The sequence below is a fragment of the Peromyscus californicus genome, unplaced genomic scaffold, assembly GCF_007827085.1.
Source record: "Peromyscus californicus insignis strain IS unplaced genomic scaffold, ASM782708v3 Scaffold_18__1_contigs__length_77618521, whole genome shotgun sequence".
NCBI classification, from domain to species: Eukaryota; Metazoa; Chordata; class Mammalia; order Rodentia; family Cricetidae; genus Peromyscus; species Peromyscus californicus.
Window position 1 is genome coordinate 6,531,425 of NW_026294480.1, and position 25,400 is coordinate 6,556,824.

At 40.5% G+C, this 25,400-nt stretch overlaps 2 protein-coding genes across 2 annotated transcripts in view; both read left to right on the forward strand.

The window, feature by feature from the left end:
* LOC128113360 (zinc finger protein 58-like) overlaps positions 1–1,931 on the forward strand; it is a 65,645-nt gene extending 63,714 nt beyond the window's left edge. The window contains exon 5 of the mRNA XM_052742984.1: positions 1,820–1,931. Coding sequence (XP_052598944.1) covers positions 1,820–1,846 — 27 coding nt within the window. The 3' untranslated portion in view covers positions 1,847–1,931. The remainder of the gene's footprint in view (positions 1–1,819) is intronic.
* Positions 10–25,400, forward strand: part of LOC128113813 (zinc finger protein 595-like) — a 30,266-nt gene continuing 4,875 nt past the window's right edge. Inside the window, exons 1-7 of the mRNA XM_052743755.1 lie at positions 10–2,038; positions 8,451–8,577; positions 9,065–9,160; positions 10,837–12,143; positions 15,413–15,481; positions 19,098–19,224; positions 19,729–19,824. Coding sequence (XP_052599715.1) covers positions 2,033–2,038; positions 8,451–8,577; positions 9,065–9,160; positions 10,837–12,143; positions 15,413–15,481; positions 19,098–19,224; positions 19,729–19,824 — 1,828 coding nt within the window. The 5' untranslated portion in view covers positions 10–2,032. The remainder of the gene's footprint in view (positions 2,039–8,450; positions 8,578–9,064; positions 9,161–10,836; positions 12,144–15,412; positions 15,482–19,097; positions 19,225–19,728; positions 19,825–25,400) is intronic.

A 25,400-nucleotide genomic window follows, 5' to 3' on the forward strand; every position in this document is an offset into this window, starting at 1 on the left:
TGTGAGACAACACAATAATTTGTTGCTCATGATTTCATTGAGTAAAAGTCTTTTATTAGAGAACATAGCATCATTTAGGCAGACATAATCCTCAAACAGTAGCAGAGAGCTTACATCTTGATCCCCAGTATGAGACAGGTAATACATAGGATTCTTTAACCTCAAAGTCCACCCTCAGTAACACATACTCATGATAATGCCACACCCTCTAATCTTTATCAAACAGTTCCTACCAACTGGGGCCCAGACATTCAACTGTATGAACCTATAGATACCATTCTCATTCTAAACCACAGTGACTTTAAAGTTATAGACCATGTGAAATCAGCTGTAAATGTCAGTGAGACTAACTCCAATATGGGCAAACCTGGCACTTTGTACTGACAACACATCTGAACCAAGAGCACATCCATGGAAGTCTCTGTCTTGTGGAAGTGCAATTTCATTATTAAGGTGAGAGACCACTGCAGGGGCTGATGCTCAAAACTGTACTTCTAGGAAAGTTTCTCCAGGGTCAGGACCCAAAGTAGAAGGAAACTGTGTGATGGGGCTGACACTGTCCCAAGACAGTAGAACATGAAAGCACCGTCTACACTGTACTAGATGTGTAGACAGGGAGGTGCAACCTTATGAGTGATGCCATGAGAGTCTGTTAAAGGGTATCAAGAAAATTAAAATTTCAATGGAAAAAATACACTCATGGATACAGAGGGAATCAATCTGGCCTTTGTAGTACTATTAAAAAGAACCACTTTACCATATCAGATGTTGATAGTGAACATCAAAGTCAGATGTTCAGTGTCCTTCCTAACAGTCCCTTTGTGGTCACACTTCATGGAACATGGTGATCGCTAAGTGGAATTGGAACTGCACCATATACTCATGGTAGAAGTATAGGAAACTCTAGACTGTGTTAGATAGTTTAAACTATCTGTGCTTCAGTCCTGAGTTTGATCCAGGACCAATGACCCTTCACTAGGGAGGTAAGCATGAGCTCCTGGCACACAGGTGGTGAATATGGACCTTAGTTTGTGAAAAACCATGGAGACACTGGTAAAACTCTAGTAGAGCTCTCACAAAAACTAAATGGCTTACAGAGATTACTAGGTGAAAGTTTTCAAGGGAATGAAGGACAGGTGGAAAACTCCAGACATGGATTATGGGAGATCTTTGCAAGTAAGTGTCAGAGAGGTGGACATTTAACTTTGTTCAGTGATTATACTGTCTCTGTCCCGCACCACCTTCTACACTGTAGGGATTCCAATGTTAACAAAAAAACTGTTTTCCAAGCCATGAAGTCAGATCCATGAATGGCTCACACAGAGTGTCATTATACAGGAAGAAGGATTATTTCATTTATTCGTAGGAATGATTGTGAAGACAAAGGCGACATTATACCTAACTGCTTGAACTTGTCTTTGTTTCGACTTTCCCTATTTACAGAGATACAGGGTCTCTTTAAATTTTCCAGTCCAGCCTTTCAGCCCAGGTCCATTTGTCAAGTAACTGCTCAGCAGGAAGGAGCACGGTCAGACATAGAACGGCTGGTTTCAAAATCATGTTTAAAAGATACTTCTCATTCCTACATTAGTGTATTGTTTGGTTATTTTAAAGTAAAACTGAGTCAATGTGATTTTTAAACGCTGTAGTAATATTAAAAATCACAATATATGGACCAGAAAACTTACAAGGCTAATAATTCTGTCAAAGGCTCGATTCACATTAATAATCTAGTGTTGTATATCGGGAAGTGAACACCAGCCTCACTCCATATGGCTGTCCTGCTAACTCTGCTTCTTCTTCCCATACTCTACTGCAGGCAGCCAGACAAATCCAGGAACTCTAGAAATCTCCATACCTGGGTTCCGGGAATTCTTTCGCACAGACTTCTGGGAAATGTAGTCTTTGGGACTGTGACATCAGAGGGAGCCATGCAGGAAATCCCAGTCTGGCTTTTGATCTACACACGTGAGTCTCCCTCAAAGTTTGGCAAAAGTCCTGTCCTGCTCTACATTCCTCTTGCATCTCTGACATGGAGGTTGGTCCAGGGTGCAGCGCAGCCTGAGGCACTGTGCGGGGTGCGGGGGTCCGTCTTGGAGGGAGCGGACCTGGAGACCTGGGCTGCGTGGGAGGGCGGAAGAAGCTGCCTTGGAGGTGCTGTGCCTAACTGACTGGGTCACGTGAGGTTGCAGGTCAGGCCTGAGGAGAGGGTGATAGGGACTGCACCCTGAGTTATGGTTTCCTTAGTACGCCACGTGCAGGCCGAGTCCACCTCGGGCTTCTGGGACAGGAGAGCTGCCTGGTAGCTTGGAGTAGATGATAGTGCAAAGTCCAGGATTGCAAACTAATGATGGTCAGCTGACTGCCTGCTCCTGAGGTGGAGCTGGGAGCTCACTGAGCAGCAGCTTTGGTGGGGAAGCATGCTTCTCTAGATGAGTCATTCTCACATGGACGCTGTCAGATTTCTCAGAATCTGTAGAGCAAACGGGGTCTGGTCTTTCCTGTACTCTGTAGCCGGCCTCGTGTAACGGTCTTGAGGTTTTGATAGTGTTCATCTTATGTGCCAGTTAAAGAATTAAGAAAGGAAAAATCCAATTGGAAAAAAAGTCACAGGTGGGAAATTCTGGAGCACAGCAGACAAATTTGCCAGAATCAGCTGCTATAGAAAAGCTTTGACTAGGATGAGAGAACACACTTACAGCCCACACACAGAGGCATCTTCTGCAGGAAGAAGGAACTGGAGAAAGTGATGCCAAGCCTCACCTTGAGGGCTGGGTTTTCTTAACCTTGGAAAGGTCTTCCATCCCTTATGTAGAGTTGACCACAATGGTTGTGTCAACAAGTCTTGATCTAACCTTGAGCTTGTTGAGGTAGTCCATAAGAAGGGTCTCTAAGAACAGGTGAAAAACTCATGGCCTTGGGTTCCAGTGCCAGGCTTTTGTGTCAGGTCAGCGGGGTGAGGAAGAACTCACAGACTGTGTGATTTATATTCATGTGATTTATAGTAAACAGACCTGTGATAGGAAAGAAACTCCAGTCTACGCTATTGCACATCCCTGTCATCTCTGCATTTGTGAAGGGGAGGCAGGACCTCTGGTCCTCCTCTGCTTCATAGCAAATTCAAGGCCAGAGTCTGTGTCAGGAAACATTTAAACATACTTCATGGTCATGAGAAATACTTTCTATGGTTCTTTTCATGTTTCTTACAGTGAGCTCCATGACAAATCCATGCAATCAGCACATTGCTGACTTAAGAATTACTTGTGGTTAACGTCTGTTGACACATTCCATATGTAATTTAAACTTTTGTCACTGAGATATTTTTGTTAAAAACATTAAATTTTAGTGATTACATACTTATTTGCATTTACTCCTTGAGGAAGAATTCTCAGTGCCTTGCTTAAATATTCCTGTGTGTAGTGATTGTTTATTCCTTTTGGATATTAATCTGTGTTTGTCACTGTTATGACCTGATGCTGATTTCTTCTGCTTTCACTGATTTCTTCCAGTTTGCTCCTTTCATATCTAATCTGAGACTCCATTATTCATTTCCATTCTGCAGTTCTTGACTGATGTGGCTGCTTTGGTTACATTCCTGGGTCTTTTTCTGCAGCTGCAGCTGGGATGCCTTCCCCTGTCCTTACACCAGAGGTTCCACTGTGTGCAGATGCTTCTTACAGTGAGCCAGAACAAAACCACTTCCTCCCTGTCCTTCACATGGGCACTGCCATGTCCAACCAGTAAAGCCAAGTGCTAATGCTGGTTCCTGCTCTTCACAGGTCCTGTCCAGGTCCCCTTGTTGAGCAGTCCTGTCTCTTTCCTCCCAGGCTTCTTTCATTGTGTTCTAATGTCAGTGTGAGGGAGGGAGTTCCTTGTGTTTACAACTCATGCATGAACCTTGCTGTGTTAGACATGTCATATCTGGAAAACTCTGGTGGGAAGATATGCTGGGTATGGACGTTCAGTTCCTGTCCATCGATCTATATGAGTATGTCTGAGGCCATGGGGAGACATTGCAAAATATTTGAATAGGGGTCAAACATGCAAGGGATAAATTTGAGCAGCACAGATTTTCATTAATTACATTGTCATTTTCGATTATATTCGTGTGTTTCATAGTGTCCTCCATAGTTATTATCAAATGCAGCAGCATATTTTGAATTGAATGGTGTGTGTGGTCACATGGTCAGCGTCATCTCTTTGACAATCTGCATTCCATTGTTGTATTTGCATTATCTATAGAAAATTAAGTCAGATCTATGAAGGTGCATGTCCCAAATCTTTTTTGCATACACTCCGCTTCCTGGTGCTTTAAGAAGACTCAGAAACCATATATGTACTATTACAATCCACAAATACATCTAGACAGCTAATGTAAAAGGCAAAGCTTGTGATAGTATTTTGAAATTAAAGTTATAATATGCAATTCATGTTTCCAAAGCAGGTACTACATTTAGCCTCCCATATTTTTTCATGGTTTATTCCATTTTCTGAGTCATATGTTGCAAGACATGGTGGATTAAATCATCAATTAATGACTTTCATGCCACACGTATGTAGTTTGTATTTTAAGCACTATGTCATGTAATCGGTAGATAGGCTGCTTTGAATGAAGGGTCACTACTGTTAGGAACCTGATCAGGAATCCAGTCCTCCCTTTGCATCTGGCTTGGACTTCCCACCAATCTTCAGTTTTGTCTGATTCTCTGAAAAGGTATCTCTGAGGAATACTGACTGGAGATGCAGCAGTTCTTAATGTATCTACTCTGTCCATTCTGTTGTTCTAGGCTTGACAATAGAACCAGTTCCTATTCAAGTGGACTGCAGATTTCTGCCTCCCAATTATAGTGAGAATGTTAGCAATTTTTAATGAACAACACATTGCCCACCTCAGCCAAGACATTGTTTGCATTTCTTCTCCATAGAAAGTGAATTTTGCTAGGCTCACATTCCCTTGAAATGGTTGTCATTAGTTGTATTGGATAAAATTCCTACTAAATGCTCTCCTGTTTACAGATGCACTGCCCTCCACTGACAGCATCTCATAGGAGACTGACCTCAAGACAGCAGACATTTCCTCATGGAATGGTGGTAGACAGTGCTGGGCAACACAGGCAGTGATCCTTGCAGTTAGTTCTCTATTGGGGACCTACAATATTTCTCTCACAAAAGTATGTTTCCATCTTCACTGTGCTCAGGGCTCTTTCCATTCTCCACAGTGACCATTTTCCCCTGCTCTTGGTGATCATATTGTTAAAATGAGTCTCATCTGTGGGTTTTTTCCCCTTCCTTGTAAAGGTAGAAACGTACTCCACTAGCTACAAAGAAGCTTTCAACACAGTTCAATTGCTTTTCTCTTGAGAAATTACCGGGTATTCTAGTCACCAATTTTCTTCAGTTAGCTTGTGACCTGGAGATGTGTTGTCCTAGTTGCTACTTAACTCTGCCCTTTATTTAAGGACAGGATTCCATGTGGTCACTCTTTACAGAGTATACATTTCTGCTGTACCAAAAGTCTTGTGACAATAGCTACTCCCTCCTCCCAATGCTGACACAAACTCAGAGGATTTGAGATGGATGTGACCTGAAGGTCTCCTGCCTAAGGGTGAGTTTGCTCAGTGCTGGAAGGTGCTTTGCAAACTCCAAGGGAGAGAAGCTGTAAATTGTCCTGTGTAGTTGTTATGCCCGTGAGCCACAGCCATGACCAGGATAGCATGATATCTCTAAAGGTGCCCCAGTGCCTCTCACACCTTTGCATTAGCAGCAGCTGTCAAAGGGACTTAGAGTGGACAGGAGACCTACATAATGCTTGGAGCTGCCTCTGATGACATGTTAGGTCTTAAATCATAGAGGAGAACATTCTAATGCCACTAAACCATCATAATTCCTAACTGCACTCCAAATACTTCTCCTTAGACCTACACTGATGTATAGCTGTTACTACTCATCAAAGGTACTTCTTTCTGCAGCACAAAGAGCAATACAGAAGACTAAAATTTACAAAGTGCAGAGAACTATTGTCTTGTGATGCCCTGACCCAGAAGATACCCTGCACCACAGTTCCTGCACACAAGGCTCAGGGAATATCTCTGCAGAGGGGGCATATTGATTATGAGAGCCAGAGGTCCAGGAAGTGTGCTGTGAGGCTGTGCCTTCTAGAAAATGAAGGGAAGCTGCACCCATGATACCCCAACAATATGACAAGCCCTGAACAATGGCAGTTTCACATGATACCATGCAGGGGGGCAATCTGCTGGGTAAACAAAGAAGTATAGCACCTAAGAACTACTAAGAGAGACAGAGAATTAGTCTTCCCTAGGGATGAGCCGAATCATTATTCATCCAGGAACAAGTGGTCAGTCCTCAAAACATACAAACAGGCAACACTGAACAGAATCGGCCATTCAGATTGATATAGGTATGTGTAGATGTATTTATATATTTATGTGCTCTGTGTTTGTGTGTGTGTGTGTATATGTGTAACAATAATAATTAGAGAAGAATACATCATATATTTAAGATTGACTGTCGGGGGACATGAGAGAAGTTGTAATGAGGAGATAGAGGGGAAATGATGTACTTACAGTTTAATTCAATATTTTTTTAGAGAAAATAAAGTCATGTCAATTGGTGCAATATTGGTGATTTTCAGGCAGATAAAGCTAAATAACACATGATCTCATCAACATGTTAAATGTAAAAAATTGTAACTCACAGAAGTTCGAGATGTAATGGTTTTTTCCATTGACTAGTGACGTCAGTAAACCAAGGCTTGGGGACTTCTTGGAGAAATTGGATGCTCTGGAACAGTGTGATAAGAGGAGAAGCCCCCAGTACTGTTGCCCTGATACTCGATGTGTATAAACTTTATGTAGTGTACTTTTCAGAAGCCTGGAAGGTAGTGTTTGAGGAGCTGACCATACCATAATTGAGAAAGACAATCCAAACCTTACCTATGAAATTATTACAAAATAACGCATTTATACACATATTGCTAATAATTTTAATGCATTAATTAAAAAGGTAAAATAATGTATGACTGTTCTCATAGGTCATTCTGTGACTCTACTCAATAAGATATGAAAACACTAATTAACTTTGAAAATTTGAAATAAGGAAACAGCATCAGCAATTGTATTTCTCAGCTACAGCACACTGATACACATGTGCAAAACATGCTTTAGGAATATCGTTAATGTGTCAGTTAATACCTGTCAGAGAAAAGGTAGAAAAGGAAAGTGACTAAAAGATCGAGTGATGTCTACTCTACTTTAAATTCTCACTTGTTAGTCCTTTTCTTGCAGTTTTTAAAAAAATATGTTCAAAGCTGGGCAGTGGTGGTGCACACCTTTAATCCCAGCACTCGGGAGGCAGAGCCAGGTAGATCTCTGTGAGTTCAAGGCCAGCCTGGTCTACAAAGTGAGATCTAAGACAGGCACCAAAACTATGCAGAGAAACTCTGTCTCGAAAAAGCAAAAAAAGAAGAAAAAAAAATGTTCAAATACTTAAATGGTCTTTAGCCTGTGATTCTTCCTTTATTAGTTTACCTTTTGCCTGGTCAATCTCATGTCTCTTTGCTTCATTACTGAACTCTGTAGACATCCAGAAATCAGGACGACAGCCCGACCCGCTGCATCAACATTTGTATTTTCATTGCATTTCACGTTCATGATTACACTTAAGTGTTGAAAAGCATATTCTTCCTCACTATGACGTTCTTCTGTGAGAAATGTACGTATGTGTGGTGTATCATAGCGTATGGCACTAAATGAGTGTTCTTTTTTGGATGCATTCATTTTACATTTTATCTGTCTTAATTGGATCGTGTCCAACTGGGTTTATAGGATCTTTTAACTTGTGTTTCTTTGAAGATGGGTACAGTGTGAGATCATGTGACCACCTCAGACATGTCTGAGGAATAATACTCACCTATGTAAGAAACATTTCTAGCTCTCTTTCACCCTGAGAAAAACCTAGATTTGTATCCACAGGCACATGATGCCTGTGTTAGGGTTTCTATTGCAGTGATGAAGACCATGAAAGACAGCTTGAAGAAGAGAGGGTTTATTTTAGAGTACAACTTCAGGTAACAGTTCAAGGCAGGAACCTGAGGCAAGAAATGGAGCAGAGGACCCAGAAGAACACTGCTTACTGACTTGTCCAGAATGCTTTCCTACACCATATAGAACTGCCTACCCAGGGTGGGCGCCACCCATAATGGGCTGTGCTGTGTTATATCAATCACTAATTAAGAAAATGCCACCTAGGCTTGGCTACAGGACAGTCTTAAAGAGGCATTTTCTCTACTATGTTTCTCTCTTCTCAGATGATGCTAGCTAATGTCAAGTTGACAGGAAAACTGTCCATCCCCATGAATCTTGGTATTTATATAATAATTAATAGTTTTAATTAATTAAAAGTGTGATATCATTCATTGGTTTTTATTGCAGGAAATGCTGTCATTCTGGGATGTAGCCATTGATTTCTCTCCAGAAGAGTGGGAATGCCTGGAGCCTGTTCAGTGGAATTTGTACAGGGATGTGATGTTGGAGAATTACAGCAACCTTGTGTTCCTTGGTGAGGCTTTCATCCATAGTGAATTCTTATTTCAACATCAACTGTAGCTTCCTCACTTTGTATGGTATCTCATGGGAGCATTTCAACAGCCAGTTTCATATCCTTCATTTACCGAAAAATTAGAGAGGTTGCTCCATAGCTAAGAAACATTCCACTGTTTAAACTATTAGTGTCGTATATATATTTCATTCAGTAGTCACTCCAGTGGGACTCTTAGCAATTCCAGGGCATGAGGCTGGAGCAAACTTGTTAATTAAAGTGTTTCACAATTCAGTTTTAATGTTTTTTTTCTATAAATGAGACTCAGTATCTGGACATTGTACATTGCTTCATGTACGGTAGTGGTCCTGTGCGAAAACATTTAAGGAACTGATTGTCTGCAGTCATTTATTCCATCATCTTTCCTTACCAACAGTGTACTGGGAGGGACATGTCAATTCCCAGTAGAAGAACACTTCAACCATCTTGTTCTCTCTGCCTACAACAGGTCTTGCTGTCTCTAAGCCATGCCTGGTGACATTTCTGGAGCAAAGGCAAGGGCCTTGGGATGGGAAGATACAGGCCTCTGGCACCATGCACCCAGGTGGGTAGGGAAGAGGGGTTTAGGCAGAACTGAGGTCTAAATCTCCAACAGAAAGACAGGCTTTCACATGTGCATTGAAAACTGTTGATGTGGAGATAATTTTTTAGGTCTCTCCATTTTCGCTTGTCAAAGCACTTCTCTCAGATGTTTATGATGTTTTAAGTCTCTTAAGCTTGGCAATTCCCCAATGGTGAGCTGTGTATTTCCAAGGTTTTTCCTTTTTGTTGAGTCTACATTGTAATGTAAGAAATGCATGAAAGTCAGTACACTTTTCTACAAAGCTCTTCTTCACCCTCAGGGTGAAGCCATTGGAATACAGTAAGTTCACACCTAAGTTTCTTTTGTATCACTTACACTCATGTTAATGAATGTCATCCCATCAGAGTTCTTTGTGAATGATGAAAATTTTCTAAATTTTTTTCCTATTACATCCTCCAAAATAAGGATTTAAAATGCATGCCCTTTGTGGATATATTTTCAAAGATCAAAACCATCTGCAACTAGGAGAATGTGTTTAATAGCTCATCAATAAGCTTTCAGAATTTTGTGGGTTGGAGGATTTTTTTTACCGTGTAATTTGATATGGTGTATTGTTATTTAGATGTGTGCATTGCCTATAATCATTTGTTTTATGTACCCTATATATTTGGTGGGTGGATAAAACACATCAAGACAGTGTAAGATAAAAATATCTAATAGCTCTGGTTTTGTGAATTTTCCTTTCACAGGGAAAACCTGAGTCTCTCTTTTGTTTTTTGGGGTTTTTTTGTTTGTTTGTTTTTTGTTTTGTTTTGTTTTTTTGGTTTTTCAAGACAGGGTTTCTCTGTGTAGCTTTGGAGCCTATCCTGGAACTCGCTCTGTAGCCCAGGCTGGCCTTGAACTCACAGAGATCCGCCTGCCTCTGCCTCCTGAGTGCTGCGATAAAAGGCATGTGCCACCACCACCTGGCTGAGTCTCCCATTTTTATGCCGTGTTCATTGTCTATCTCCATTCAGTGCTCAGTGGTTATTTAATCTTGTAAATGAATAAATCTTAGAAACAGGTAAATTATCACCAGGCCTGCTACCCCATTACATTAGTCTCAGCACTTGGGAGGCAGAGGTAGGTGCATCTCTGTGCTGGAGACTAGCCTCATCCACATAGCAATTTCTAGGAGAGCCAGAGCTACAGAGAGAAACCCTGTCTCAAAAAAACAAAAACAAAGAAACAAAGAAATTTTTTACCTGTTCATTGACAAAATCCTCAGCAAAATTTCTGTTATTCACCAGTGAACCTGAATTTTTTGTTATGACTTGATATATTTCAGGAATAAATTTTCGAGTTAACAATAATAAAATATAAAGTACTGTCCTAAATCCTTAGGCCATATTATTTAATATTGCTCCAGACAGTCTACTTGCTATGCAATATATCTTTTGTATCTTCTAAAATAAAACTCTATACTTAAGATAATAATTGTATATTTTGATGTTGGTCCAATCTCACATAATCACAATTAACTTTATCTTTTAGGCTTGACTACTTTATAATTTCATTGATTTTTTTCAGCCATTTTTCATCTGTATTTTTTTATGGGCTTATTTCTGTTAGTAAAATGTTTCTAATTTAAAGATAAGCCTTATTAGTATAAATAATATCTCCTAGTTTTTGATCATATCTCAACTTTTGCTCAACAGGAACACCACCCAGTGATTGTAACAATTACAACAAGGTTACTGATTGTAAATCACTCCTTATTCAACGTCAGAAAATTCATACAGGGGAGAAACCTTACAGGTGTGAGGAATGTGGTAAGGCCCTTAGTTCTCACAAAACACTTTCCATACACCAGAGACTTCATACTGGAGACAAACCCTACATGTGTAAAGAATGTCATAAGACCTTTAATACTCGAGCATCACTTTTTATACACCAGAAAAATCATACTGATGAAAAAACCTTCAAGTGTGAAAAATGTGGCAAATTATTTCATTATCTTTCAATGCTGAAGCAACACCAAAGAATTCATTCTGGAGAGAAACCCTACAAGTGTGAAGAATGTGGAAAGGCCCTTAGTTCTCAAAAAACCCTCTCTATACACCAGAGACTTCATACTGGAAACAAACCCTATATGTGTAAGGAATGTCATAAGACCTTCAATACTCGCTCATCACTTTTTATACACCAGAAAAATCATACAGATGAAAAACCCTACAAGTGTGAAGAATGTGGCAAATCCTTCTGCTATCCCTCATTCCTTAAGCAACATCAAAGAATTCATTGTGGAGAAAATCCCTACAAGTATGAAGAATGTAATGCACGCCTTCAGGAATATCACACAATTCACACTGGAGAGAAACCATACAAGTGTGAAGAATGTCACAAAGCCTTTCGTTATCACTCAGCTCTTAGGATACACAAGACAGTTCATAGTGGCGAGAAACCCTACAAGTGTGAAGAATGTGGCAAATGTTTTTCCTCATCTTCATGCCTTAGACGACATCAAACAATTCACTCTGAAGACAATCCCTACAAGTGTGAAGTGTGTGGCAGACGTTTTTGCTCATCTTCATCCCTTAGACGACATCAAACGTTCCATTCTGAAGACAATCCCTATAAGTGTGTAGAATGTGGCAAAAGGTTTTCCTGTTCTGCAAGCCTTCAGGAACATCAAACAGTTCACACTGGAGAGAAACCACACAAGTGTGAAGAATGTCACAAAGCCTTTCGTTATCACTCAGCTCTTAGGAGACACAAGAGAGTTCATACTAGAGAGAAATCCTACCAGTGTGCAGAGTGTGGCAAATGTTTTTCCTCATCTTCATGCCTTGGACGACATCAAGCACTTCACACTGAAGACAATCCCTACAAGTGTGCAGAGTGTGGCAAAGCCTTTGTTAATCTTTATAGCCTTACTCGACACATGATAGTTCATACAGGAGAGAAATCCTACAAATGCCTTAAAAAGTTTACTTGTTCAGACCTTAAGACACATCAGATGACTCATTCTGAATAAAACTCCCTGAGTGTGTGAAGTATGTTAAAAATCTTTGCTAATCATTCAGATCTTTTTTTTTTTTTTTTGGTTTTTCGAGACAGGGTTTCTCTGTGTAGCTTTGCGCCTCTCCTGGAACTCACTTGGTAGCCCAGGCTGGCCTCGAACTCACAGAGATCCACCTGCCTCTGCCTCCCGAGTGCTGGGATTAAAGGCGTGCGCCACCACCGCCCGGCATCATTCAGATCTTAATCCAACTCAAATGAATCCATAATGGAGGATTATTATTATTAAAGACTTAATAATTATTCATTATTTTGAATGTCAACAGGAACCTCTAACTTCCAACAGTCCAAATGCTGAGAATGTCATCAAAGTACAGTAAAGACTTCTCTTTGCTGTAACCTCCCATCAGTTTGTTCAAACAGTGTGTTTGAAATTTGCCTTGATTACTGAGTCTCTTTCTTCTGTAACTATAATTGTTCCAAGAAACCTTTACCATGTCATAACTTTGTCCACTGGGTGCCCTGAATCTGAGATCTGGGCTGTGGTATTTACTGTTATTTTTCCCTGTGGTGTTACCCAAGCTCCTGTAATAACATCTCCCCTGAGTGTGTAAGAAGTTCCATAGACTCATATTTCTCATCTTGTTGGACTTTGGTGAAATGGTCTGCATTGGTAACAATCTGGGCTGAATGGGCATTAGTCTTTTTCTCCCCAGGAAATGCTAACAGAACACATTTTCAGTTATATTTGGTTCCAGAATAAAGAATGTCTCATTTCCTTTCATTTCAAGACAGTGTTTCTTATAAATCCAACTGTCACGTCATAGAAACTTGGAACCATATTGAAATAAGGATCCAAGCCACATGCACTCACTCAGCAGAAAGGATGTATTTGGTTAGTGGATATGTGATCATCAAGTATGAAACATTGCAGGTGCAGGTCTTACTTTACAGACCTGAAAAAGTCACCTCAATCTCAAGTCTATTAATTTACTGAAAATTGTTAATACATGGTAATTAACCTAAACATTGACAATCACTGACTTATAAATGATTAAATGTTTCTATTGTGCCCAAAATTGTGTTTCTAGTCATGCTAAGTATGAATGAAATTTATTTACAGAGACGAGATAGGAAGGAGAATCCCATTATGCCTCTCATTCTATAGTCTTCTTTATATGCTATTGAAGTACATTCCAAAGCACATACCTCAAAACAAGTTTAAACATAGTTTAATATGACATAAAATTAAAAACCAAGTGTAATTATATATTTTTTTAAAAATCCTAGTTTGGGAAATAGAGTGCTAGTGCTAAAGGTGTTAATTTTACAATCCTCTTAGATGACAGGACGCCCCCAGGCTCAAGTAGCACCATTTCCCTTGGAGGAGACACAGACCCTATCAGAGTAAATTGCAGGTTCATCATGTGACACCATAAGGATGTAAGGGGAAACACTTGCTGAATGTCTGCTGCTCTTGTCTCCCCTGCCACATCTGCTCCAGTGACCAGGCCCTGCTTAAGTAACTGGTTGTTAATCTTTGTCAAATGACAGGTTGCCTCGGGAAAAGAGATTCCGAGAGCCTTCTTAAAAAAAAAAAAAATCAAAGTTTTGAAAGTAACTAAAAGAAGTGGGCCATGAAGTCACTTAGGCTGTGTCAGAATGTCCTGATTATACCTCATCTCCTCTGGAGCCTCTACAGGCAAATAAATTTGTAATGTCCATACACAAAAGACAATTGTTTATATATATATATATATATATATAATGGAAAAGTAGAAACATAAACAAGAGTAGCCAGGCTTATTCAGGCAGAAACCAAGGCAGACCATAGGCATGAGGCAAAGGATTTTCAAGGACAAGGAATACCCTATTACAGTTAGAGAAAGCAGGCTTAGAGACCTTAGAAAGGGAAAGCATTTGGACCCAGTATAGCTTCTCTAACTGGAGAACCACACAGCTCACACTTTAGTATAGAAAAAGAGGTCCCACACCCCATAGCCACTATGAATTGGGGCTTGACCTCTCTGCCTGGTTAAGCTACTGGTTGCCTGGGGTTTCAGAAGGGTAAAGAAGTCCAGAATGGATGCTCCACCACTGGCAACATGGCAGCTTCTCCTCGGGAGCCTACTGAAGGCACCACAGGTGGTCCTTTCTGGCCTCCCTCACCTCAGGATGTGAGTGCAGCAAAGCAGCCCAGTTTCCAGGCTGCATCTTGCACTGGGTTGCTTTAAGGTTCATCAAAGCCTTGTGAACTCATGAGAAGTATCTGAGATAACTAATTGCATCCTGGCAACTATTAGAGTCTAAGTGGACATTGAGAATGGATTGCCTGTCCTAGTAAGAGATGCAAGTGAAACTCTCTGAAGCTGCCAGAGTAGAGGTTAAGGTGCATAGTAACATATTTGATTGTCAGATTTCAATAAGATTATTTGATACTTCTGATATCTTTGTATTTTAGAAATCAGCATTTCTGTGTCCTGATTTTGAGAAACAAAGGTAAGTTCAAGACTTTCAAAATACTGTCGCATAGGAAGAATTTCAGTATCAGAAGGCAAAGGAAATTGAACAAGACAGATCAAACAAGAGGGAATTCCAATAATGGGCGAGTGGTCATTACACACACCTGTTTGAGACAGGGACGGTACCCCTCCAGGTGGGATGGGAGCAGGGGGCATAAACATGAACTAATAGCAGTGTATGTGTACGTGAGTTTGTGAAAAGTCAGGTTGATATTGGTAAAATACTAGTAGTGTTCCCACTAAAGCTGAATTTCTTATGTACTTTAACATCTGAAAGATTTACAAGGGACTTAAGGATTGGTGGGAAAATCCCGCGATGAATTATGGGAGTTTGTTGCAAATAAATGTTAGGGGGTTGGACTTTTGTTCAATGCTTTGTATGCTCTCTGTGTCCCTGACCAAACTAACTTCACTATATGGGGTTCCAAAGTTCACACAAAAACTCGGAGTCTCATCTATGTTATGGCTCACACAGAGGTTCAATACAGAGGAACCAAGATTATTTATTTCTAGTACTGTGTATTAAGACAAAGTCTACATTAGAGTCAAGAGCTTTAACATAGGCTAACTACGGGAGTAAAGAGAGCAGAGTACAAATTCAAGAAGAGGGGGGGAACGAAAAAACAAAAGAACCACACACTAGACTTCCGGGTAGATACCTGCACAGAATTCTGGGATATGTAGTTCATGCGATTGTGACATCACAAGGAGCCGTCCAGGAAATTTCAATTGAGCTTTCGTTTTTGTACAGGTGCGTCTTCCTCAGACTTGGGCGAGAGTCCTGCCGGCTCTACATTCCTGTTGCGTCTCCGACATGGAGGTTGGTCCAAGGTTCCGCTCAGCCTGATGCACTGTGCGGGGTGCGGGGTCCGTCTTGGAGGGAGCGGACCTGGGCTGGGTGGGAGGGCAGAAGAAGCTGCCTTGGAGGTGCTGTGCTGAACTGACTGGGTCACGTGAGGTTGCAGGTCAGGCCTGAGGTGAGGGCCATAGGGACTGTGCCCTGAGTGATGGTTTCCTTAGGACACCACTTGACAGCCCAATCCGGTTGGGCTTCTGGGACAGGAGAGGTGCCTGGTAGCGCAAAGACCAGGATTGCAAACTAATGGTGGTCAGCTGACTGCCTGCTCCTGGGGTGGAGCTGGGAGCTCAGTGAGCAGCTTTGGTGGGGAAGCATGCTTCTCTAGATGAGTCATTCTCACATGGACACTGTCAGATTTCTCAGTATCTGTAGAGCAAACGGGGTCTGGTCCTTCCTGAACTCTGTAGCCGCCTAATGTAATAATCTTGAGGTCTTGATCGTGGTCATTTTATCTGCCAGTTAAAGAATTAAGAAAGGAAAAATCTGAGACGAGAAAAAGGTCACAGGTGGGAAATTCTGGAACCAGTCGACAGATCTGCCAGAATCAGCTGCTATAGAAAAGCTTTGACTGGGGGTGAGAGGACACACTTACAGCCCACACACAGAGGGACCCTCTGCAGAAAGAAGGAACTGGAGAAGCTGACTCCGGGCCACACCTGGAGGGCTGGGTTTTCTTAACCTTTGAAAGGTCTTCCATCCTTAATGTAGGATGGACTAACTGTAAAAACAGCATGATGTCTCCTTGGCCCAAAATGGTTGCGTCAACATGTCTTGATCTGGCCTTGAGCTTGTTGAGCTAGTCAAGAAGCAGGGTACCAAGGAACAGGTGAAAAGGTCTCATGGCCTTGTGTTCCAGTGCCAGGCTTTGGTGTCAAATTGTCAGGGTGAGGAAGAACTCACAGACTGTGTGTATTCATGTGATTTACAGTAAACAGACCTGTGATAGGAAAGAAACTCCAGTCTACGCTATTGCACATCCCTGTCATCTCTGCATTTGTGAGGGGGAGGCAGGACCCTCTGGTCCTCCTCTGCTTCATAGCAAATTCAGAGCGAGAGTCTGTGTCAGAAAACATTTAAACATACCTCATGGTCATGAGAAACACTTTCTATGTTCACTTCATGTTTCTTACAGTGAGCGCCATGACAAATCCATGCAATCAGCACATTGCTGACTTAAGAATTACTTGTGGTTAACGTCTGTTGACACATTCCACATGTAATTTAAACTTTTGTCACTGAACTGGGCTCTTTTAGGGAGTGGCTCTTGCAGTGAGTGAGTTCTCCATTGGGGACCTGTTCTAGTTCTCTCATAGAAGAGTGTTTTCCATCTTCACTCTGTCTGGACTCTTGCCATTCTCCATGGTCATCAATTTCCCTACTCTTGGAAGTTCATAGTTTAAAAGAGTGGAAATCTGTTTTCTGGGGTTTTTTCTCACTTAGTTGTAAAGGTGGGAACGTGGTCTACATGCTACAAAGGTGCTTTCAACACAGTTCAATTGCTTTTCCCTTGAGAAATTAAAGGGTGTTCTATTCACCAAATTTATCTGGTCTGCTTGTGATTTGAAGATGTATTGTCCTCCTCATTGCTGCTTAAGTCTGCCCTTTATTAAAAGACATTTTCAGTGTAATCATTCTTTACAGAGTAGACCTTTCCTCTGCACCAAAGTCTCGAGAGCATGCCCCACCCCCTACTAGTGCTGAAAACACCATGCACTTCAGGCACAATGTTCTGAGTCTTACCTGAGAGCCTCCGACCTAAGGATGAGTTTTCATAGTACTAGAAGATGCTTTGCAAGCTTCCAAAGGAGAGAAGTGATAACCCAACAATAGGACTACCTGAACAGCATCTGAACAATGACAACATCAATATTCATGGTACCCTGTAGATGGCAGTCTCATGTGTACCAAAGAACTGCTGAGAGATGGAGAATTAGTCTTCCCCAAGGATGAACCCACTCACTGTTCATCCAGTGTGAAGAGGTCAGTCCTCAAAACATACATACAGGCAACCTGGACAGAATCAGCCTTTCATATTTATATAGTTATGTGTGTATATACAATATATTTAACCATAATAATTAAAGAAGACGTCATACATTTGAGATGGACAAGAAAGGAGTGGGAATGAGGAAGGGGGAATGATATACTTTAATTGCACAATTTTTCAGAAAAACAAACCAGTCTAGTCAGTTGTGATAATATGGGTGAAACTGGAAATTATTCCAGGCAGAGAAAGCTAAGTACCACTTGATCACATTGATAGGCTACATGCTATCAATGTAACTCACAGAAGTTGAGATACAACAATTTTTCCCACCAGCCAGGGACATCAGGAAACTGAGTCTTAGGGACTTACCAAATAGATGCTCTGGAACAGTGTGATAAGAGGGCAATCTATGCTCACAGTACTGTTCCTCCTAATGCTGGATGTGTGTAAACATTATGTAAAGTACATTTCTGAAGCCTGATTTATAGTGTTTGAGTAGATTAGTATACAGAAACTGAGAAGGATGATCCAAGTTTACTCCTAAAATTATTACAAAATACTCCATTAATATTTAAGTTGCTGATAATTTTCATGTATTAATAAAAAGGAAAAATAATGTAGGGCTATTCCCATAGATCATTCTGGGACTTTACTCAATAAGATGTGAAAAACAGAAATCTGAAGGTAGAAAATTTTGAAATAAGATAATAGCATCAGCCAATATGTTTCTCAGCTACAGCATACTGACAAACAGGTGTCATATATGGAAAACATGTTAGGAATATCACAAACACATTGATCAGTACCCATCAGAGAAAAGACAAAGAGTGAAAAATGACTAAAGATCAAAGAGATGTCTGTTCTATTTTAAGTTCTCCAATAGTGTTCTTAGTCCTGTAGTTGATTTTTTTTCATACGTTCACATCTATTTTTTCGGTGAGTTCTTCCTGTATTATTCTGCATGTTGATGGTGAAATACAAATTTACTATAGATGCAGTGCTCATTCAGGAAATCAAGGGTGCTCTCCTTGTCTGCTCCATCTCATGTCTCTTGTCACTGTCACTGGTGTCACTGCCGAACTCTGTACAAATTCAGAAACCCAGACTTCAGCCAGAGCTGCTGCTGCATCAGAATCTGTATTTTCATTTCATTTCGTTTCATATTTGTGATTGTGCAAATTAAGTGTTGAGATTTCCTTCTCCCTCACCATTTTTTCTCCTCTAAGAAATTTGTGTGTGTGTGTGTGTGTGTGTGTGTGTGTGTGTGTGTGTGTGTGTGTGTGTGTGGTGTGTAATACAAGCGTATCACACTGTTACACATCATTCTGCTTTCCTATACCATATAGGACAACCTGCCCTTGTGGACATCACCCATAATGGGTTGTGCTGTCTCATATCAATCACTAAGAAAATGCCACCTAGGCTTTGCTACAAGACAGTCTTAGGGAGGCATTTTCTCAATTATGTTTCTGTCATCTCAAATGACCCTAGCTGGAGAACTATCCAGCCTGATGAATCTTGGTATTTATGTTCTTATTGGTGGTTTTAATTAATTAAAAGTGTGATGTCATTCATTGATCTTTATTTCAGGAAATGCTGTCCTTCTGGGATGTGGCCATTGATTTCTCTCCAGAGGAGTGGGAATGCCTGGAGCCTTCTCAGTGGAATTTGTACAGGGATGTGATGCTGGAGAATTACAGCCACCTTGATTTCCTGGGTGAGCACCTCATCCACAGTGAATTCTTATTTCACCATCAACGTGTAGCTTCCTCGCTTTCTACAATATCTCATGGCAGCTTGTGCTTTTCAACAGTGAGTTTCATATTCTTCACCTTAAGAAAAATTAGAGACATTGCTCCATATCTAAGAAACATTTCGATGGTTTTTCTTTTTTATGTGTGTGTGTTTGAACTGTCAGTGTTGGATGTACGTTTCCTTCACTCTAGTGGGACTGTTAGAAATTCAATGGCAGGAGGCATGGAGTACGCTTGTTAAGTGTTTTACAATTCAGTTTTAATGGTTTTCCCTTTAAATGAGACTCAGAATCTGGACACTGTAAATTTCTCTACTATAGTAATACTGTCAGAAAACATTTAAAGGCCTGCTTGTCTGCAATCATTTATTGTATTATCTCTTTCTTATCAACACTGTACTAAAAAGGACATGCCAATTCCTAGTAGAAGAACACTTAAGCAATCTTGTCCCCTTTTCTGACAAACAGATCTTGCTGTCTCTAAGCCATTCCTGGTGACATTTCTGGAGCAAAGACAAGGGCCTTCAGGTGTGAAGAGACAAGCAACAGCCACCGAGCATTCAGGTGTGTAGGAATGGGGTGGGGGGGTTCAGGAACAGATTTGAGGTCCAAATATCCAACAAAGGCAGGCTTTCCCATCTGCATTGAAACATGATTATGGAGATAATTCTTTAGGTCTCTCCTTGTTATTGTTGTCAAAGGACATCTCTTAGATGTTTATGATGTTTAAGTCTCTTAAGCTTGGTAATTCCCCAGTGGTGAGTTGTTCATGTATTTACAGTGACTTCCAAGGTTTATCTTTTTCTTGAGACTACATTGTAATGTAAGACTCAGGGAAATGTCACTCTATGCAGAAAAGTCATTTATTTGCTGGAGTTTAGTGTAGGCTCTTGCTGGAAAGATTTCTACACTGAAGTGAGGCATGATTGGGTTTATAAGTCCAAACCTACAATTCCATCACAGAGAGGCAGGCAGTGATAGAAGGTCAACAGTTTCAGTTCTGTTGATGAAAACGATTTTGGGGAGGGGAGCAGTTGGATAAAACTTAGACAAACCAGAGCCACTGTGGACAGTTCATTCCCCACTGGTCTTAGGGAAGAGTTAGTGCATTGACTTATTTTATAAGGGGTAGTATTGGCTACTAGGTCCACTAACTAAACAGAGGCTGTTTTATTTTTCAACACAGTTATACAACCAGGTAATCATGTAGAGTGAGACTATTAGACCTAGGAAGAGAAGGATGAGAGGTCCTGTGGTGCCTGGGAGTAAGGTGTTCAGCCTTGGTCCCACCAAACCAGCTATGATAACAGGAGATGTGTGCCTCTCTTTCTCAGCAGTTAATAGGTTTAGGCCTTTTACAGAGTTGCAAGACTCCATTTTTTTTCAGTTAAATATATCATCTACAAGGAATAACTGTTCCTTGGATATACCCCTACATAAGTCATTGAAGACATCAGATAAATTTATTTATAAACCTGTCATTTCCAGATATATGATGGCTACTGAAATGTTTTGTTTTAGAGTCTAGTCCTCGGTTGCTATTGTTGCTATCCCTGAAGGAAACATTATGACTCATATTTCCAGTCCAATGGGAGAAAAGGACTTCACGGTCCCTTCTAAATGTCTCTTGTTGAATTATTTAAACTTTCTTGATGTGTGTACATTGTTCCTGGTTTGTGATGGGAGCAGGACTGAAGAACATCCCAGATGTCTCTGGAAGGTGACTCAGAGGGGTTTGGATGAACTTTCACAGTCCATGTCTCCTCCTCCTCAGGTGGTTTTACTTGTCTTACCTGACTGTGGTGGGTCCACACATGGCACAAGCAACTTAGTTTAAATGAGTGCCACAGTTCATCCTGCTGTGCTGACTGGCCCTGTGACAGAGCCTCTGTCATATGTTATCTACCACTTTGCTGAGGACTCCTTCCACAATCAGACATGGACAGCTCAGCTCTGGGATTAGCTTTGTTAGGAGGAGGAATATTGAAAGCCAGGGGACAGGGCATGACCGTTTGAACTAACTAGCAGTATAGTTCCCATACCATTTGGGTGCCAGGTGTAGGTACAAGGTTCCTCTGTACATAGGATACTCAACATCAGTTCATAATACATTGAGTGCAGAGTGATTGCAATAAGTGTCTCCATTGCTTGAGACATTTAGGATGTGGGTGCAAAATCTAAGATCCTCTACAGCATGAGAGAATCCATTCCGTCTTGTGGGACATGAGGAGTAATTCATCTTCCTTATAGATAATGAATAGGATTTCCTAGTCTGGTCTTCGGGCCTGAGGGAGACAGGAGCAGCAGATTCTGGCAAGTCCTATTCTCTATGCATCCTTATTCTGTGATGAGGCTAGCATGCCATTTACTCTTGTATGGTCTTTGCCCCATTGGAGGGTAAGTGTGCTGTTTGATCCTTGATGTATTCTGTCATGCAAGTGTAGTGTCGATTTAACACTTTTTATTTCAGCATTCAATTTCAGTAACCGGTTTTTTTATGTATACTTCATATTTGAATATTATCCCCTATTAAGCAAAAAGTTAAAATTAAATTTGTTTTATGTTACCTGCTTTATGCTTAACTTAGATAACATGTACACTGGCCTGTATAATAGAAAATATAGATTGGTCTCTTCTTCCAATATTGTCTCTGCAAATGAATTACATTTGTGTTTAGCATGATATTTACAAACAGATATTTGGATACATTAAAGATATTTAATCACTCATTAGATGACTCGTCATTAGGTATTTTGTGTTAATTATCTTTGTAACAGTTTACAGTAAATTAGAGACTCTAATTGGGATTTTATAATTGAAAGTAATTTATCTCTGTTAAAAATTTGAATCCTCACTTTAGCATTTTTTGATCTGAAAATGCTTTATACAGAATTAAACTTTAAACATAAATACAGTCCATGGAAAAACTGGTAACCTCCCTGTCCTCATATCTTTATGGTGGAACTTTACAAAAATCTGAATTAATCCAACAGGTCTTCTACATTAAGGACCTTGTTTTATCACAAAGAATACAACCAGAGGAGAGAATAGAAAGGTTAACCTTTATATAAAGACACCTGTGAGAATGAATAAAAAGGTGTACAATTAATTATCAACACAGTTGTCCTGACTCAGTTTCTCCAAATATCTAAAGTTTAACAAAGTTAGCAAAGACATAAGTGATTAGTCATTTTTTTAATTTAAGAAATTTTTTTTATTCATTTTTACATACCAACCACAGATTCCCCCTCTCATCCTTCTCCTCCCCCCCCCCCCAGCTTTCCCCTTCCCAACTATCCCATCCCCTCCTTCAAAAGGGTAATGGCTCCCATAGGAAGTCAGCAAAGTCAACATTCAGTTGAGGAAAGACCAAGCCCCTCCCCCCTGCATCAAGGCTGAGCAAGTTGTCCCACCATAGGTAATGGGCTTCAGAAAGCCAGCTCATGCACCAGGGATAGATCCTGATCCCACTGCCAGAGGCCCCTCAAACAGACCAAGCTACGCAATTGTCTCCTGTATCAGAGGGCCTAGTCAGGTCCCATGCAGGTTCCACAGCTGTCAGTCTAAAAGCCATGAGTTCCTATGAGCTTGATTCAGTTATCTCTGTAGTTTTCCCCATCATGATCTTGACAAACACACACACACACACACACACACACACACACACACACACACACACACACGCTCATAGATCCCTCTTTCCTCTCTTCGACTGGACTCCTGGAGCTTGGCCTGGTACTTGGCTGTGAATCTCTGCATCTGTTTCCATCAGTTACTAGATGAAGGCTCTACGATGACAGTTAGGGTAGTCACCGATCTGATTACCAGGGTAGGCTAGTTCAGGCACCCTCTCCACTACTGCTAATAGTCTGAGCTGGGGTTGTCCTTGTGGATTCCTAGGAATTTCCCTAGCAGTATGTTTCTCCCTAACCCCATAATGTCTGCCTCTAACAAGATATCTCTTTCATTGCTCTCCTACTCCATCCCTCCCTCAGCTCAACCACCCCATTCTCTCATGTTCTCCTCCCCCATCCCCTTGCCTCTACTGCCTCTCCCCCTGCCCCAGTTTACTCATAGAGATCTTATCTATTTCCTCTTCCCAAGGTGATCTATGCATCCCTCTTAGGGTCCTCCTTGTTACCTAGCTTCTCTGGAGCTGTGGGTTGTAGTCTGGTTATCCTTTGTTTTACATCTAGTCTAGATAGTCATCTTTAAGTCAGTTTTTGTTAGCATGAGTAGATTTTCATAACCTTAGGAACTTTTGACAGTTAAGTATATCATCTTTAAGTCTCATCTACCATAAGGCCTGTATAATATAGTCAGACCTCCTATCACCTGAAGACTTTCTGGGTTTGGTCCCCTCTTTATGTTACTTATCTAATCTAAAATAATTTAACCCCTTTTTAAAAGATATAACCTCAGATTTATGTCTTTTATTTTAAATGGTTTCACTGATCTGGAGATAGTTTATTTCTTTTTTTTTTTTTTTTTTTTTAAAAGATTTATTTATTTATTATGTATACAGCATGTATGACCAGAAGAGGGAGCCAGATCTCATTAGGTGGTTGTGAGCCACCATGTGGTTGCTGGGAATTGAACTCAGGACCTCTGGAAGAGCAGTCAGTGCTCTTAACCTCTGAGCCATCTCTCCAGCCCATATTTCTTAACAAGAGCTTTAACAAGATATCAATAGCCTTGGATGAGAGAAGATTTTTTGCAAACAAGAACCAAGAGGGTAAGTATAGAACAGGAGTTCAATCTGCAGATTCGATTAAAGCACCTCACTTCCTTTGGCCCAGACATCTGATCCTTTACATATACCCCCTTGGTTAAGCAATTTCAGATGAGACAAGATAATATTAACAAGTAAATTTATCATTTGATGTAACAGAATTTCCCAAAGCAGAGGTTGTTAGGCAGTATCTATTTTCATGTGGCCCTTTAGCCAATACAACAGGTTTCCCATCACTGAATAGGTAGACACCTGCACCTGAGTTTTGATTTTTCTGGCCTATATGCCCTAGTGTCTCCAGAAAACCTTGAGACCTCATGTAGTCAAAGCCTCATTCCTTGCAACTATCTGGGAGAAGTGACTGGATACTCACATGAGAATTCAGTGACCTTGACTCTAGCTCCTTTTTTTGATTAATATTAACATTTGACAAGCCCAGCTGTGATTGCTTTTATCAACACAGCTAGAATTATGAAGATGGTCATTGTTCAGCTTAGAAGATACTGTGCAACATCAATTACATAAAAGAAGGTTGAATCCAAACTACACAGCAAGGGTAATGAGATTCATTCATATTACTGGTGCACACACTGTTAAACCATAGCACCTTGAAAGATTCCAGGTAAACCTTATAGAAAACATGACAGTCTTCATGATTTAGATAGTATGTAGACTTATCATGATCATTATTAAGTAAACATAAACATTAACAGAATTTAACTGACTATGATTTTGAGATTACTATTGATAAATTTTAGACAGAGTGTCTTTTTAAATCCCCTTTAACGATGAGGATCCCATTAGTTGTTTTTATGATGTCCATATTCCTACCATGAGGTATACTGAATAAATAATAGCTTTTACATGAAGTAGTTTGCTTCTTAGCCGTTCTCAAGCACATAGTGTCTTTTCTTAGACTGTCTTATTGTTCTCCTTCTGCCTGTCAGAGAGTCAGGGAGCCAGCCTGACCCAGGACAGGGCATTGGAAGAAACTCGGAGACAAATATGCTTAGGTTTGAAGTGAGTGGGGCAAATCCTATCTCTAGAGCCAGGTTTTCAGTGAGCTAAAAACAGCATATAACTATTTAAAAAATATTATCTATACGCAAAAGGCATTTGTTTATAAGACTAAACCCAGTGATTTACATATCCATAGCTGGTTTGTGTCAGCACATGTGGGCAGACAACCTGAATAGCTCTAGATGTATTTCCCCTGTTATAAAGATACCAGGCTTTAGGATAATAGAATCCTATGAGACAGGGACATAGTGGCTTCTTTGTGGATCAACCGCTAAGCTTAATACACAAGTACCTGTAGCCTAGAGACATTTAAACAGAAAACCACAAAAACTAGACATCTAAGGAACTCTGAAAGTTCTAGAAATGAAAACAAGAGTATCCAGGCTTG